At 44.1% G+C, this 15599-nt stretch overlaps 1 protein-coding gene and 1 non-coding gene across 2 annotated transcripts; one reads left to right on the top strand and one right to left on the bottom strand.

Moving 5' to 3' along the window:
* Positions 1-6515: 6515 nt before the first annotated feature.
* Positions 6516-7636, bottom strand: LOC106373155. Its single transcript, XM_048766802.1, has 3 exons — positions 7600-7636; positions 6927-7489; positions 6516-6776 (listed from the first exon to the last, which is right to left on the bottom strand). The coding sequence occupies exons 1-3, from the start codon at positions 7634-7636 to the stop codon at positions 6516-6518; spliced, it is 861 nt and encodes a 286-aa protein (XP_048622759.1).
* Positions 7637-8319: 683 nt separating this feature from the next.
* LOC125592125 lies at positions 8320-8425 on the top strand. The gene has a single exon (XR_007327974.1). It is a non-coding gene; the product is annotated as a small nucleolar RNA R71 (small nucleolar RNA).
* The last annotated feature ends 7174 nt before the right edge of the window (positions 8426-15599 follow it).

The following is a 15599-nucleotide window of genomic DNA, read 5'->3' as shown; positions in this document are numbered from 1 at the left end:
AGCAGTTCTTGAAGTAGAGAAGAACTTTTCCAAGAATGCTTTCTTGCAGTCATCCCAGGTGGTGATAGAGTCGCTGGGTAGAGACTTCTCCCACTGACGTGCCTTATCCCCCAAAAAGAAAGGGAATAGCTTGAGCTTTAAGGCATCCTCGGACACACCATTGGTTTTTGACAACCCAAAGTAGCTGTCGAACCTGTCCAAGTGATCAAATGGGTCCTCCAAAGCCAAGCCATGATACTTGTTGTTCTCGATCACGTTGAGGAGTCCTAATTTGATCTCAAAGTTGTTAGCTGCCACAGCCGGTGCTCGGATTCCCAGTCTATGACCATGAATGTTGGGGCGGTCATAAGTGCCAATGGGTCGAGCTGCTCGCTGTGGGTATTGTGGAACGTTGTTGGCTCCATTGGCGTTCCCATCATCTTGAGGTTGGTCTCCCATATTAATATCCAATCTCTGCAAGTGAGGCTGTTGCTCTTCTTCTCTTCTCTTTCTAGCACACTCTCTCTCTAAAGCTCTGATGTCTGCAACTCTGGGAACTAGGTTTGATGGACCCCTGCTCCTCAAGTTCATACACCTGAAAGTAAAAGGGAGGTGAAGAAGGAGAATCAGTAACAAGAGAAAAAAATAAAAATGACTTAGTCTCAAGCAAGTAACTAAATCTCAATGTTCAAATCTACTCAGAATTTGGCAACGGCGCCAATTTGATGTTAAGAGTTTTCAAGGCTCCTAAGACAAATAATGTAGTATAAAAGATTGTCGAACCAATTCTAAGGGATTTCAAAGCACTGAAAATGCAAGTACTCACTTAATCTAAGTGCAACCGGTGATTTAAAAGATTTCTAAACTAATGACTAATGCTAATGCAGTTGCAGAATAATAAAAGCGATAAATGAAGTAACTTTCTTTACTAAGGGAAAAGAGAACTCATGGGCATAGGGATTAGACCTTGGGTGATCAAGTTTCGAACTAAGGATGGCAAACGATCAATCAAACTATCAACCTTAAGCTTAGACACAGTTCTAAACAAGCTCTATGTCTAGATGAATGTTCATTTACTAACACATTTCAAACATCAAATGTCTTTGGTTGAATAATATGAAAGCAATCATTACTAACAAGTCAAATGGCTATCTTAGTATCTCTAACAACAAATGTCTTTGGCAAAGTATGCTAAAAGCTTAGAAGAGTTATCTCAGGCATTTCATCAAACACCTTTTGGGTGAAAAATGCCTAAAGATCAGCTTTTGAGAGGCCAACTCAGAAGATGCATTATGAATACTCTACTAGCAAGGACCAAGAATGATCTACACTAAAACATCCTAGCTCTAACCTAATCACCCTTAATCTCCCTAACCCATGAATTCAAAAGGTGATTACTCACTAATCTCCATGATTCCTCTTAAACCCATATTGGATTTCAGATTAATCATGTAGAAAAATACAGGGAATCGATATGAAAACAACAGGATTGCAATAACAAAAATGATCAATTGAATCAAAGAAATGAACTTTCCAAGAGGTTTTTGGTGGTTTTTCTTAAGATAAAAGATAATCAGCCTCCAATGGCTTACAAAAGGTACTTACACATAGGTTTAGAAAGTGTAAAAAACGTACATAACAAATGACCAAAAGGCCCTAGATTAATCATAAGTTCGACCAAATAATTGAAGCGCAGCGACCTCGGCACGTTGCTCCGGGAGGTCGCTTCCGGCTCGTTTTCGACACAAACCTGTGGGAACCGAAATTTGCACTGTCGATTTCCATTTGAATAAAGAAACTAGGAAAACCCTAATTTTCCAGAGGTCCCGGATATCTGCTAATACAACACGCCAAGCAATCAGAACACAATAATGACAACGATAAAGTATAAGAAATCGAAAAAAGAGTGCAAAGGAGATCTTATTCCGAATTCGCGTTTGAGCGTTACAAAAAGGTAAGAGCCTGGGCTACAAGAGCTGTCGGCGAGATTCCTAGTTCTAAAACCCTAAGACGGCAATAACCTAGTTGAGTCGCAGCTCGAATAACAAAAACGGAAATATGCCTAAATCGCTCTAAGTGCTAAGTTTGCTGTGAAAAATCCTCCCTCATGCCTCTCGCCTAGGACTCCTTATATATTGGCTCCAAGGTCGGTTTACGCTTTTCTCCTTCTGCCCTTAAACCGTCATAGCATAAAAATGGAGATATTCCATTTTTCCGATCTTCGTAATTATCTTCAAAATTTCGTATTTATCCGCGGAAACTTGACATTTATCTTTCCTTGCGAACCAAGCGTAAACCGTCATGCAGCTTACGGGCTGTTGGTTAAGAAATCGTAAGTTGGGCTTCGAATCATGTCTTAGGTCCCTTTGGGCCGTCTTCCGACTCGAAGCGTTTATTACGGTTTCTTTCGATAAAGAACGAACTTTCCGCGGTTTTTACGGTAAAGTTTGATCGATAACTTAGCATGGCGGGGAATCGTGAAATGGGTTCGCTATGGTCTTCAGGATATAGCATCGAAGGGTAGACGAGAACGCATGGACTAATGTCGTATCGACGTTTCGGAAGAGCTCGGTCGCTACGTAGCGACCGAACTTTGGTTCGAGCTCGGTCGCTACGTAGCGACCGAGCGGAATGGACGTTCGGTCGCTACGTAGTGACCGAGCCTTGGCTCAAACTCGGTCGCTACGTAGCGACCGAGCTGAGCATGTGTTCGGTCGCTGCGTAACGATCCTTTTCGAGCTCTTTGTCCGATGACTCGCGTTTCCTCCGCAAAGCTTTTTGTAAAGAAGAATCTATTTCGAGAAAGTATTTGTCGAAGAAGGTTTCTACATTTTTCTTCTTCGGGGATTTGGACGTTAACTTCGTCGTAACCGTTTTCGACCTCAACAGTTAGCCCCCCAGCTCGTTGGGAGCTTGGATTTCTAGCGAGGTCCCAATGCGCGGTATGGCGAGTTCGGACGAGATTGGTGTATTTGGGCGAAGTTCGTGTCCAAAAATCCGCAAGTAAATAGTAATTTCTCATGCCAATAAGAAGGGAGGTAATTTCTTCACAATTTTCACACTTACTCATTCTCATAGAGAGGTTTTTCTTGAAAAGTTATTTCTCTTTATCTCTATCATTTCCTTCTTGATTTGAAAAGAAAAACACGAGATGTCGAGTAAGAAGAGGAGTTTGAAGAAAGGGTCCTTGCCCGTGAACGTTTTTGAAGAGCTTCGAGTGCCGAAGATGGAATTCGTTCCTCATTCGGTAGACCCAGCCGAGAACGAGGCATGGTGGGTGGCGTGTTATGGTTCGATCACGCCTCCCAAAGAAAAATCGTTTCCGGTCATGAACCATCGCCCGGTGGAGGCAGGTGCGCCGAGTAGGAGTACTAGTGAATTCCTCGAGGTCATGCGGTCGTTTTACCATATTTCGGACGCGGTGGAATTCAGGGTTCCTCGTCAAGAAGAATGCGCTAGTAGTCCCCCGGAGGGCTTCTTTACTTGTTACGAGGCATTCGTAGTGCGTTGCTGATATTAAGAGTTTTCAAGGCTCCTAAGACAAATGTTGTAGTATAAAAGATTGTCGAACCAGTTCTGAGGGATATCAAAGCACCGAGAATGCAAGTACTCACTTAATCTAAGTGCAACCAATGATTTAGATGGGTTTTAAACTACTACTAATACTAGAAAGCAATAACAGAATGATACTTTCTTGACTAAGGGAAAAGAGAACTCATGGGCATAGGGATTAGACCTTGGGTGATTAAGTATCGAACTAAGGATGACAAATGATCAATCAAACTATCAACCTTAAGCCTAGACACAATTCTAAGCAAGCTCTATGTCTACATGAACGCTCATTTGCTAACATATCTCAAACATCAAATGTCTTTGGTTGAATAACATGAAAGTAATCATTACTAACAAGTCTATTAGCTATTTTAGCACCTTTAACAACAAATGTCTTTGGCAAAGTATACTAAAAGCCTAGGAGAGTTGTCTCAGGAATTTCATCAAACACCTTTTGGGTGGGAAATGTCTATTGATCAACTTTTGAGTGGCCAACTCAGAAGATGCATTATGAATACTCTACTAGCAAGGAACAAGAATGATCTACACTAAAACATCCTAGAACTAACCTAATCACCCTTAATCTCCCTAACCCATGAATTCAAAAGGTGATTACTCACTAATCTCCATGATTCCTCTTAAACCCATATTGGATTTCAGATTAATCATGTAGAGAAATAGATAAGAAATCAACAAGAACACAAGATGAAAGCAATGAAATCTGAATCAAAAGAAGTTTTTACTAGTTCTTCTCTCTCGAAAAGAGATTCTCTGCTTCCAATGACTTACAAAAGTACTTAACTTAGGTTTAGAAAGTGTAAAAACATCAAAAAAAATGACCAAAAGGCCCCTGAAATAACATAAAAATCGTCCAAGCAAAACACGCGGAGTGACCTAGCATAGTCGCTCCAGGAGGTCACTCCCGACGCGTTTCTTTGTGTCTCGACCCGTCAAAACGCGAGTGACTTGAGCTGGTCGCTCTGGCTGGTCGCTCTGGCTGGGAGTGACTTGAGCTAGTCGCTCTGCCTGGTCGCTCTGGCTGGGAGCGACCTCGGTAGGTCGCTCTGAGAGGTCACTCTGCGATGCTCGACCAGGATGGATAAGCCTCTAGTAAATTGATCATAACTCCTTCATTACATCTCTAAATGACTTGAAACCACTTCCATTAGAAAGCTAACTCAATTTTCTGTGTCTCCACAAAATCTTAGCAACAGGAGATTTCTCTAAAGGCTCCATCCATGCTCATCTTTCACCTCCTTTTGGATCACAATGCTCTCAAACATCTCAAATCACTCAATGGCACACTCCAACACCTAATAAGGACAATGAATGCAAAATGCAACCTAGACATGGCTAAATCCTAATCTATATGATGAAAATTCTCATGGATGAATGGATAAAACAATGTAAATATGCAAGATATCAACTCCCCCAAACTTGTTCTTTTACTTGTCCACAAGTGAACTTTCTAGAACTCATAGGGAGAGAGGTTTGAAGTTGGGAGCTCATAGCCAAAAGAAACACAACTAGCACACACAATTAGCACACTCTCTTATTACACTCTAGCTTCTCTAGGCCTATCTCAACTCTTTTTGCCCTTACACTCATCATCAATCATCCACATATTCAAATCAACCAACTCTCACATTCGTTAAGCACAAAACATTAGGTGAATTCTTGCAAATGGTCAGTTGGTCCAAATCATTTGGTTGGGTAAGGGAAGACTTTTATTCAAGTGATTCAAGAGGTTCAAAACATATGATCTTTAAGGTGGTTTACTCTCGAAACAAGTAGACTTGACATTGCACATAATATATCTAAGAAAGGGATCAACTCATGCATACAATGCTCAATCTCCATTGTTCTACCCTTTTCCCAAACATACAATTACACAATCATTCCCAAATGTCAAACCCAACTCACATCTCTCACCAAAAGATCCTAAGAGCATTAGCTCCTTCTCTTTGAAATCTACAAGGGATTTTTCACAACCTCAAAACATTACTTAGCTCCTAACAACTTTGCTAGCCCCCTTTTTCTTTCTTTTTCTTTTCTTTTCATATTTTTATTTTTTATTTTTTTCTTCATTTTTTATTTTCTTTTCTTTTTTATTTCTTTTTTTTTTTTTTTTTAGGTGGGGGCCAAAACTTTCATAACTTGAGCTAGAGGTTTATCTACTTATCCCAATAAAACAATTCACTTAAACACAAAGAGTCATTTCTTTTCCTTTTTCATTGCTCCCAAATCATAATCACAACACTCATCCCCCACCTATAGCTAGACAATAGAATGCCCAATCTAGCAAGAATGAAGATCAAGCATTGTCGTTCCCGATACTCTCAACATTATGCACATGTAAGACTTTCCGAAGAAGACCTCACTCATCAAACAATGAAAGCTTAAAAGGAGGGAAATGTTTTTTTTTTTGGGAGTGGTCTACCACTAGAGTTTGTCAAAATAAGATTGGCATAAAGGATGTGACAACTCAAGTGTGTATAGCCATGACTCAGTACACAAGGGACCATGAGCAAGAAGCATTAAGTTCATTCAGTTCAAATAGGGTTTGTAGTTGGCTTCAAAGACTGAGTTTCAGCAATCAACTAGTTTCAGGAAGAGTTTTCAAGGCTCGAAGCATACAAGTCTTTTTGAGAGGTGCATAAGCTACTCAGGTGCAAAGTAGTGTTCTTTACAAGGCGTTTAAAATCATTGCTCCCAATGCAAGTGAATGCAACCTATATGCTCTAGACTCTCCTAAAAATGCAAGTGATGCAATCTATATGATTTGTTTTTTTTTTTTTTATGCTAAAAGGTATGTATGCAGGACTCAATGAAAAATCATCAAAGCAAACATGATCAAATACTTGGTACCTCCCCCAAAATTAGATGACACAGTCTCTGTGTTGTCAAGCAGAGAGAGATACCCAAAACAGAAAGCTAATATGCAAAAATGAAATGGTATATACAAGGGAAAGTAGAGAAGTACCTCAAGTGGAAAGTGGAGAAGGAGGATCCTTCTCAATGTAGGGGTCTCCAGAAGTGATGGTTCCACAATACTCAACATCCAGTGGAGACTGAATTGGGTAAGAGACAGCTTCGTTGACACTGAGGAGTGTGACCTTCTTGTTGGCGAAATCGATGCAAGCACCCACAGTAGTAAGGAATGGTGTGCCCAGGATCAATGGAACTCTCTTCTCAGTTGCCATCTTCAAGACAGTGAGGTCTATGGGGATGGTGCAAGATCCAATCTTCAAAGGGAAATCCTTGATGAGACCAATAGGGATAGTAGAAGAAGAATCCCCAAACGTGAGAGAGGAAGTATCTGGCTCCATGTGTTCAATCTCAAGACTCTTCACCATCTCCATTGAGATCACATTCACACTTGCACCAGAATCAACAAGAGCATCATCAAAGTTGAGCTTACCAAGAGAGCAAGACAAGGTGAACTTCCCTTGGGATTCTAGTTTAGGGAGAGACTTTGGTGTGACTGGTGGATCAAGTTTCAAAGTTGAGATGTTGAGAAGCTCTGCTACTTCTGCTTGGTGGTCTACAATGTCCTTGATGAGCATCATTTGGACATGAGCCTCACGCATACCCGAAATCGCTGGAAGCTTAACTCCAATATCACTTAGGTCTTTTCTGAACTTGGAAATCACCTTCTTCTGAGCTTTGGTGAGAACCCTTTGTGGAAATGGGAGCTTGTCATAGGGTGACTGCTCAACCTCAGTGGTGTCCTCCAGCTTGACCTCTTTCAGCTTCTGGTTAGCTCTCTTCGCAACTGGTTTCTCAGCCATGGGTTCATCTCCCTTCAAAATCTTTACTTCAACCATTTTGTCAGCTTCCTCCACAATCTTTGCTTCAGCTGTTGCTACAATCAGATGCTGAACCTGTTCAATCTCAGTTCCAAACACCAATCTTTCAATTTCATCTACCTCTTTCTTGTGGTTACTCAATTCAATCCCTGAAGAAGTGGTAGAGAGGACAACATTGCAATACTCCTTGGGTGTTTGCTCAGATTTTCCAGGTAGAGACCCTTGCTGGCGATTCTGGTGAGTGGTCATGGAAGCAAACTGGTTTTCCAAAGCCCTGAACTTGTTGTTGAGCTCATTGTAACTTCCATCAATCTTGGAGTGAAGGTTCTTCAACTCATAACCAACCTGCTTTTCACTTCTAGTCTGAGACTCCAAGATCTGTTTCAGTAGAACATCAGTGCTGCTTTCCTGAGGAGTAGAGGTAGAAGGATTAACTTGTTGTTGAGAAGACTGGTTCCCTTTGTTGGAGAAACCAGGAGGAGGGTTTTGCTGAGGCTGATAGTTGCCTTGCTGGTTGTTCCTAGGCTGATAACCACTCTGTTGGTTGTTAGGATAGGATTTCTGTTGGTAGTTGTTGTACTGAAAGTTGGGCTCTTTCTTGTACCAACTGCCATTGTTGTTGATGAAACACATCTCTTCTTGACCTTCCAAACCCTCAACCTCATTGATCCCAGGTGGTGCATCTGGGTTTGAGTTACCAACAAAGTTTAGCTGCTCTTGGGTGGATTTATCAGCAATGAGTATGTCTATCTTATCCTGTAGAGCCTTTAACTCCTTCCTCGTCTGCTTGTCATCTGTTCTACTGCCTCTGTCGTGGTCTCCACTGTAGAGTGCGTCACTCTTTACCATGTTGTCAACCAGCTCCTCTGCATCTTCCTCAGTTCTTCCCAAGAAGAACCTATTGCTAGCTGTATCCAATCTGGCTCTGTACTTAGGAAGAGCTCCCCTGTAGAATGTGCTCAACAGGCTTTCCTTAGAGAAACCATGGTGAGGCATTGAGCTTGGTAGCCTTTGAATCTCTCCCAGGCTTCACTGAATCCTTCCAAGCCCTTCTGTTGAAAGCTGGAGATCTCATTTCTCAGCTTAGCAGTTCTTGAAGTAGAGAACAACTTCTCCAAGAATGCTTTCTTGCAGTCATCCCAAGTGGTGATAGAGTCGTTGGGTAGAGACTTCTCCCACCGACGCGCCTTATCCCCTAAAGAGAAAGGGAATAACTTCAGCTTTAAGGCATCCTCTGACACACCATTGGTTTTTGACAACCCGTAGTAGCTGTCGAACCTGTCCAAGTGATCGAATGGGTCCTCTAAAGCCAAGCCATGAAATTTGTTGTTCTCGATCACGTTGAGGAGTCCTGACTTGACCTCAAAGTTGTTGGCTGTCACAGCCGGTGCTCGGATTCCCAGTTTATGACCATGAATGTTGGGCCGGTCATAAGTACCAATGGGTCGAGCTGCCCGCGGTTGGTGTTCTGCCCCTTGTTGTGGATCTGCCATATCAACGTCCAATTCCTGCAAGTGGGCTTGTTGCTCTTCTTCTCTTCTAGCTCTAGCACACTCTCTCTCTAAAGCTCTGAAGAAGAAGAATCAGTAACAAAACAAAATTTAAAATGACTTAGTCTCAAGCAAGTGACTAAATCTCAATGTTTCAATCTACTCAGAATTTGGCAACGGCGCCAATTTGATATTAAGAGTTTTCAAGGCTCCTAAGACAAATGTTGTAGTATAAAAGATTGTCGAACCAGTTCTGAGGGATATCAAAGCACCGAGAATGCAAGTATTCACTTAATCTAAGTGCAACCAATGATTTAGATGGGTTTTAAACTACTACTAATACTAGAAAGCAATAACAGAATGATACTTTCTTGACTAAGGGAAAAGAGAACTCATGGGCATAGGGATTAGACCTTGGGTGATCAAGTATCGAACTAAGGATGACAAATGATCAATCAAACTATCAACCTTAAGCCTAGACACAATTCTAAGCAAGCTCTATGTCTAGATGAACGCTCATTTGCTAACATATCTCAAACATCAAATGTCTTCGGTTGAATAATATGAAAGCAATCATTACTAACAAGTCTATTAGCTATTTTAGCACCTTTAACAACAAATGTCTTTGGCAAAGTATACTAAAAGCCTAGGAGAGTTGTCTCAGGTATTTCAACAAACACCTTTTGGGTGGGAAATGTCTATTGATCAACTTTTGAGTGGCCAACTCAGAAGATGCATTATGAATACTGTAATAGCAAGGAACAAGAATGATCTACACTAAAACATCCTAGAACTAACCTAATCACCCTTAATCTCCCTAACCCATGAATTCAAAAGGTGATTACTCTATAATATCCCTGATTCCTCTTAAACCCATATTGGATTTCAGATTAATCATGTAGAGAAATAGATAAGAAATCAACAAGAACACAAGATGAAAGCAATGAAATCTGAATCAAAAGAAGTTTTTACTAGTTCTTCTCTCTCGAAAAGAGATTCTCTGCCTCCAATGACTTACAAAAGTACTTAACTTAGGTTTAGAAAGTGTAAAAACATCAAAACAAATGACCAAAAGGCCCCTGAAATAACATAAAAATCGTCCAAGCAAAACACGCGGAGTGACCTAGCATAGTCGCTCCAGGAGGTCACTCCCGACGCATTTCTTTGTGTCTCGACCCGTCAAAATGCGAGTGACTTGATCTGGTCGCTCTGGCTGGTCGCTCTGGCTGGGAGTGACTTGAGCTAGTCGCTCTGGCTGGTCGCTCTGGCTGGGAGCGACCTCGGTAGGTCGCTCTCAGAGGTCACTCTGCGATGCTCGACCAGGATGGATATGCTTCTAGTAAATTGATCATAACTCCTTCATTACATCTCCAAATGACTTGAAATCACTTCCATTAGAAAGCTAACTCAATTTTCTGTGTCTCCACAAAATCTTAGCAACAGGAGATTTCTCTAAAGGCTCCATCCATGCTCATCTTTCACCTCCTTTTGGATCACAATGCTCCCAAACATCTCAAATCACTCCATGGCCCACTCCAACACCTAATAAGGACAATGAATACAAAATGCAACCTAGACATGGCTAAATTCTAATTTATATGATGAAAATTCTCATGGATGAATGGATAAAACAATGTAAATATGCAAGATATCAGTTCCCGTTTGTGGTTCCCGATCCCCGAGATCATCGTCCGTGTGTTGGGTCGTTTCGGGGTGGCGATAAGCCAACTGAATCCTCTTGGCATCCAGCACCTCATAGGGATCCTGGTCCTGAGCTACGAGCATGGTCTCTCTCTCACCGTTGATCACTTCGAAGCGCTTCTTCGATTACAGATCATCAGGGACACGGACACGTACAGGCTAGTTCCTCGGAACTTCATGTCAGTGGTAAAGGGGGTTGCTTCTAACTTCAACTCTTGGAGGAAGTTTTTCTTCTTCGTTCGTGAAGACGCGGCGTCTGTTGAGGAGAGTTGTATCCCACTGTTTCGGAGGTTGCCGAACGATCGTCCCTTTATCAACCCTCTTGCTCTGTTTCCTGAGGACATTATTGCGATGAGGGATCTGCACAGGAATGGTCTTTTTTTCTGGACTTCCTTTACGCCGAAGAGAGTTCGAAAGGCGCTGAGGTTGTGCATCCTTGTCCTGCTTTGGGCGGAGAAACAAGGAGTGATTCCGAACCTGAAGACCAAGGTCCCAACGCCGCTCCCACGATTGTGACGGGGCCGAACTCTTCGAAGGGGAAAGATATTGATCTCGGCGACCTGGAGTTTTCGGTGGACGACTGCATGCTTCCAGGATGGGATCTGAACCTTGCTTTCGGCGATGGAAGCGGTACGAGCGAGGTCCCTATTCCGGACTTCAATGATTTCTTCGCTGGTCTTCCGTCGGGCTTTGACGCTCCTCAGGCCACGAGCGAGTCAGGGAGGCTGAAAGTTGTTGCGGAAGGATCTCGTATCATTAACGGGGTATAAACTTTAAGAATTCTGACGATCGTTATTTATTATTTTATTTTTTTGCTTATAACGTGTCAATCGGTTTTATAGGGTTTGAACTTGCTTAAATCGGCCATCGAGGCGAGCCATAGAGAGGCCATGATCTATCGCTTTAAGGCGGAGAAGGCGGAAAAGGATCTTGCTCGCATGCGAGACGAGATGCTGGCGCGAGACGCTCAACTTGCTCGTGATCATGCCAGGGCTGTTCGTTGGGCAGAACGGAAGGGCAAGAGGGAAATCGTCAAGGTGATGAAGACTCGCGCTTCTCAATTCCAGGTTGAGTACGGGAATCTTAACGGCGCTTTCAACTCGCTGGGCGACTTCCGTGAGTGTCGCGGCTCCGTCGGGAGCCTTTGGAAGACGCAAGAAGATGACTACGTTTTCGAGAGAGAGATGGAGTTAATGAAGGGTGGCATGAAGGATCATGCTTACGCTGAGGCGACCATTCCTCCGATCGATGGGAAGATTCAGGGATTCTGGGATCCCATCCCGGTTTCCCCTGATACCGTAGAAACTACGACTGATTTTGCCGGTGACGATGAGGAAGTGAACTTTCCCGCGGATGCATTCGGAGCTTCCTTTTCCGGGAGTTTTAACTTTGATCAGTGAGCGTTTTGACGGGAAAGATTTTTTCCCTTTATCTAGTATTTAGCGGCCGAGTGTGGCCTTTGTTCATATATGTCTGGCCGAGTGTGGCTTTCGAACTTTGTACGGGCCAATTTTGGTCGTTTTTGTCGGGATTGGCCGTTGGTGGCTTTGAACCCCTACCGCTATGCGGTTTATATAATGGATGTTTGTTTGAGTTACTTTGTTTAGAGTGGGTTTTGAAGTAAACATTAGTTGTCGTCTCATATTTATCTTCGTTGAGGCATTCAATCTGTTAGTTTGTTCGAGACGTGAGTTTTCGTAAAAATTATTTACAATCTTTCGGGAACGTTGAGATATGAACGAAGAGACATGTTTTAGGATCTCGTATCGTTTAGATATCATGTCTTTGAGATGTCTGAGACCAATGCGATGGGTTTAGGGCAAGACCTAGGTTTACTCTCGGTTTTAAGGTTTGTGCGGTGACTAGCCGGCTACCGGTTTTCCTGTTACGATTTCTATCTTATTCGTACCGATTTAAAGTCCGCGATAGGTTCTCGGCTTATACGACTTGTATGGTACGAATCGAGCATCTTTCCAGAGACAATTTTTGAGCCAACTGGAAGTGCTAGACCAAAATTTCGGATTTTTTTTGTAGCGCGCTTTCGTCCTTGTGTTGGGCGTTTGAAGATCAAAAGAGTGATCAAGTTGCGTTTGTTTAAGACGGTTGATGTGTTCGTCGGGGCCAATCGACAAACGGAGTGTAAGATTTGTAGTGGTCGCGTTCGGACAATTTGTTCGTATCATCTCGATTTTTAACTTAGCGACGTCTCGCAGTTATTTCGAAGACTATACGTATATTTTTGGTGCTGCAGTGAGATTGTTTTGCGATTTTGTCTTAAAAAGGAGCGACGCATATTGATCGTAAAAAATTTTGAAATCTCTATAGAATTTGATTAACAATAACGCATTTTTTCCTATGTGGGAGTATACGAGTATACGCACCCACTCCCCCCCCCCTTTTTTGAGAGGGGGATAGCTGAACTCGTCTTTCGACGAGCTTCCTACGTACCCCTTTCGAGGATCAAGCCATCTCGTAGTTCTGTTTTATGCCGCGAGTGTTTTCACTCGGCGGTTGTCGCCGTGCTGATCGCCTTGATCGAGATGATCGTGGCTGGGTCAGTGTTCTCTTCCGGATGTTCCGGTTGAGTTGTAGTGTCGGCTTCGGACTCATGTTGAGTTACGACACCCGAAGCGTCTGCGTCTGCAGACGATGTTAAATCGTCTTTTCTCGAAACGTTGTTGGTCAAAGATTTATCAATCTTCGTGCGTTTGCGATTTGCCGTTGCAGAGGTTGTCATCTGTCTTAACTTGTGTTCCGCGAGGAAGCACAGTCGCGACTGTTTCTGACATCCCCAGATAGCTGCGACTCCGTTTGGGGTCGGGAATTTGACGCCTAGGTGGTACGTCGATGGAACGGCTTGCATAGCGTTGAGCCATGGGGTTCCCATGATCATGTTGTAGATGGCAGGATGATCGACTACCGCGAACTCGACGGTTTTTGTGACTCCTTGGCCATGACTGGGAGCTGAATCGATCCGAGGGTCATCGATACTTCGCCCGAAAAGCCTGTGAGCGGTTTCGGAGTTGGAGTTACTTCTCCGAGTTCGATGCTCATCCGATTGAGAGTGTCGCGGAAGATTACATTGACCGTGCTTCCCGTGTCAATGAATACTCTTCCGACTTCCAGATCTCGTATGACGAGTTCTATGACGAGCGAATCGCAGTGAGGCTGATCGATCCCGCCGGCTTCCTCCTTTGTGAAGGTGATTGAACAGTTCTGATCATCTCGGGTAGGAGACCATGTAGGCCAGTTTGCGGTTGACTCCACCTTCCGCTGGTAAGCCTTGATGGCCAAAACTGTATCGTTGCAGAATTGCGATCCTCCGATAATCATGTTGACTCTACGACGATTGTTATCGTTCCCTTTGTCGTCTGGCCTCCTGCCGCGTTTATCCCCAGATTGGTTTCTTTGGGGAGATCTCTCCGCGGGAAGATTTCTGTCTGGCTTCGGGGGGCGATCGGTCTCGAGGATGAGATATTTCACGCTGGTCACTTCCGAGAGTTCTCCGGCTAGTAGCTTCGCGGCCAGCCTTGCTCCCAAGACCTTGCAGTTAGTCGTGCAGTGTCCTCGAGACTGGTGGAACTCGCAGAAGGTGTTTTCATCATATCCTTGGTTGCGAGTCCACGTATTACCCGTGGTTCGGCCCTGGTCAGAGCCGATCGCGTAATTATGCGCTCCTTGGAGTTCTTCCCCTTCGTGATGGACATACTTGTCGTTACGAGGGTTCTTCTTCCTCGTTTTTGGGTCTACATCTTTTGAGGACAATCTCGCCGACTTATGTTTTTGCGATAAGATTTTCATTTCTTCCTCGATCATGATGTAGTCCTTCGCCTTGTAGAGGGCGTCTTGGATCGTCCGCGGTTTTTCGAGGGATATCCATTTTCTGAATTTTGACTTGTACCAGAGCGCCTTTCTGAGCGCATCGATGGCAACTTTGTCACTTATCCCGCTCACCCTGGACATTACCAACTTGAATCGGCTGATGAACTCGCGGAGGGGTTCCTCTTCCCTCTGGGACAGACTCCAGAGATCGACATCGGAAGTTTCTCTATCTATGAACATAGAGTATTGCTTGAGAAATTCTGATGCGAGCTGTCGGAAACTCCCGATAGAGTTTCGCTTAAGGCGCGCGAACCATTCGAGGGCTGCTCCTTCTAGATTCTCGACGAACAGGAGGCAGTAGTCGGCGTCTCTCTCGCCGTCCCTCAGCCTCGCTCTTCCCATCGTGATGTGGAAAGCCTGAAGGTGCGCTCTCGGATCGGTCGTACCATCATACTTCGGTACTTTGATTTTTCCTGGATCGGATACCCTCGTATCTGAGATGCGAGCGGTGAAAGGGGTCTTCCGAGCCCCTTCCAGCAGCCTGTCGATCTCGGGGGCCGCACTAGTAGCGTGATAGATTTGGGATTTTACGGCTCTTACTTCTGCCGTAGTCTTGGTGATATAGTCGCGAAGATCGCGTATATCCGACGTCTCGTCAGCAGATTTCCGCGCTTGTCGGCGTTTACTGCGAGTGAGCTCGGTTAGTTTTTCAGCCAGCTCTTCTTTTTCGTTCCAATAGAGGATTTCCTCCTCTTCTGTCATTGGTTTATCGAACGGAGAGCTTTCCCGAGTGAATCGGCTTCTGGTCCTCCTTGGATGTCTGTCGACGTCCTCATCAGTATTGTTGGAGACATCGCTAGGATCCAGGTCGACTTGCTCGACTCCGTTGTCCTCTGAAACCTTCGCGGGAGGCGGAGGGCTTTCGGAGTTTCCCTTTTCGACGGGAGATTTCTCGCTAGGGTTTCGACCCGAAGGTCGTTCCTGCGCGGCTCCAGGCCTGTTGGGTGGGGTTGCAAAGTCGAGTCTTTTCCCGCGGACTTTAGTGGTTCTGCGAGGGCGGATTGCTCGAGTCCTTGCCGTTAAAGTTTCAACTTGTTTGGTCAAGGTGCTCACGAGCTTATCCTGTTCTTCCGACCTTTTTTCATAGGTGGCGAACATCTTTTTAAACTCCTCGAGCGCCGCGGCGTTGGCTGGTTCGTTGGCCGCGGATACGTCCGCTGCGGGAGTGTGGAGATCAGTGCCGCTG

The sequence above is a fragment of the Brassica napus genome, chromosome C8, assembly GCF_020379485.1.
Source record: "Brassica napus cultivar Da-Ae chromosome C8, Da-Ae, whole genome shotgun sequence".
In the NCBI taxonomy this organism is placed as follows: domain Eukaryota; kingdom Viridiplantae; phylum Streptophyta; class Magnoliopsida; order Brassicales; family Brassicaceae; genus Brassica; species Brassica napus.
Note: the sequence above shows the minus strand (reverse complement) of the source record. Positions and strands in the feature narration are given on the sequence as shown.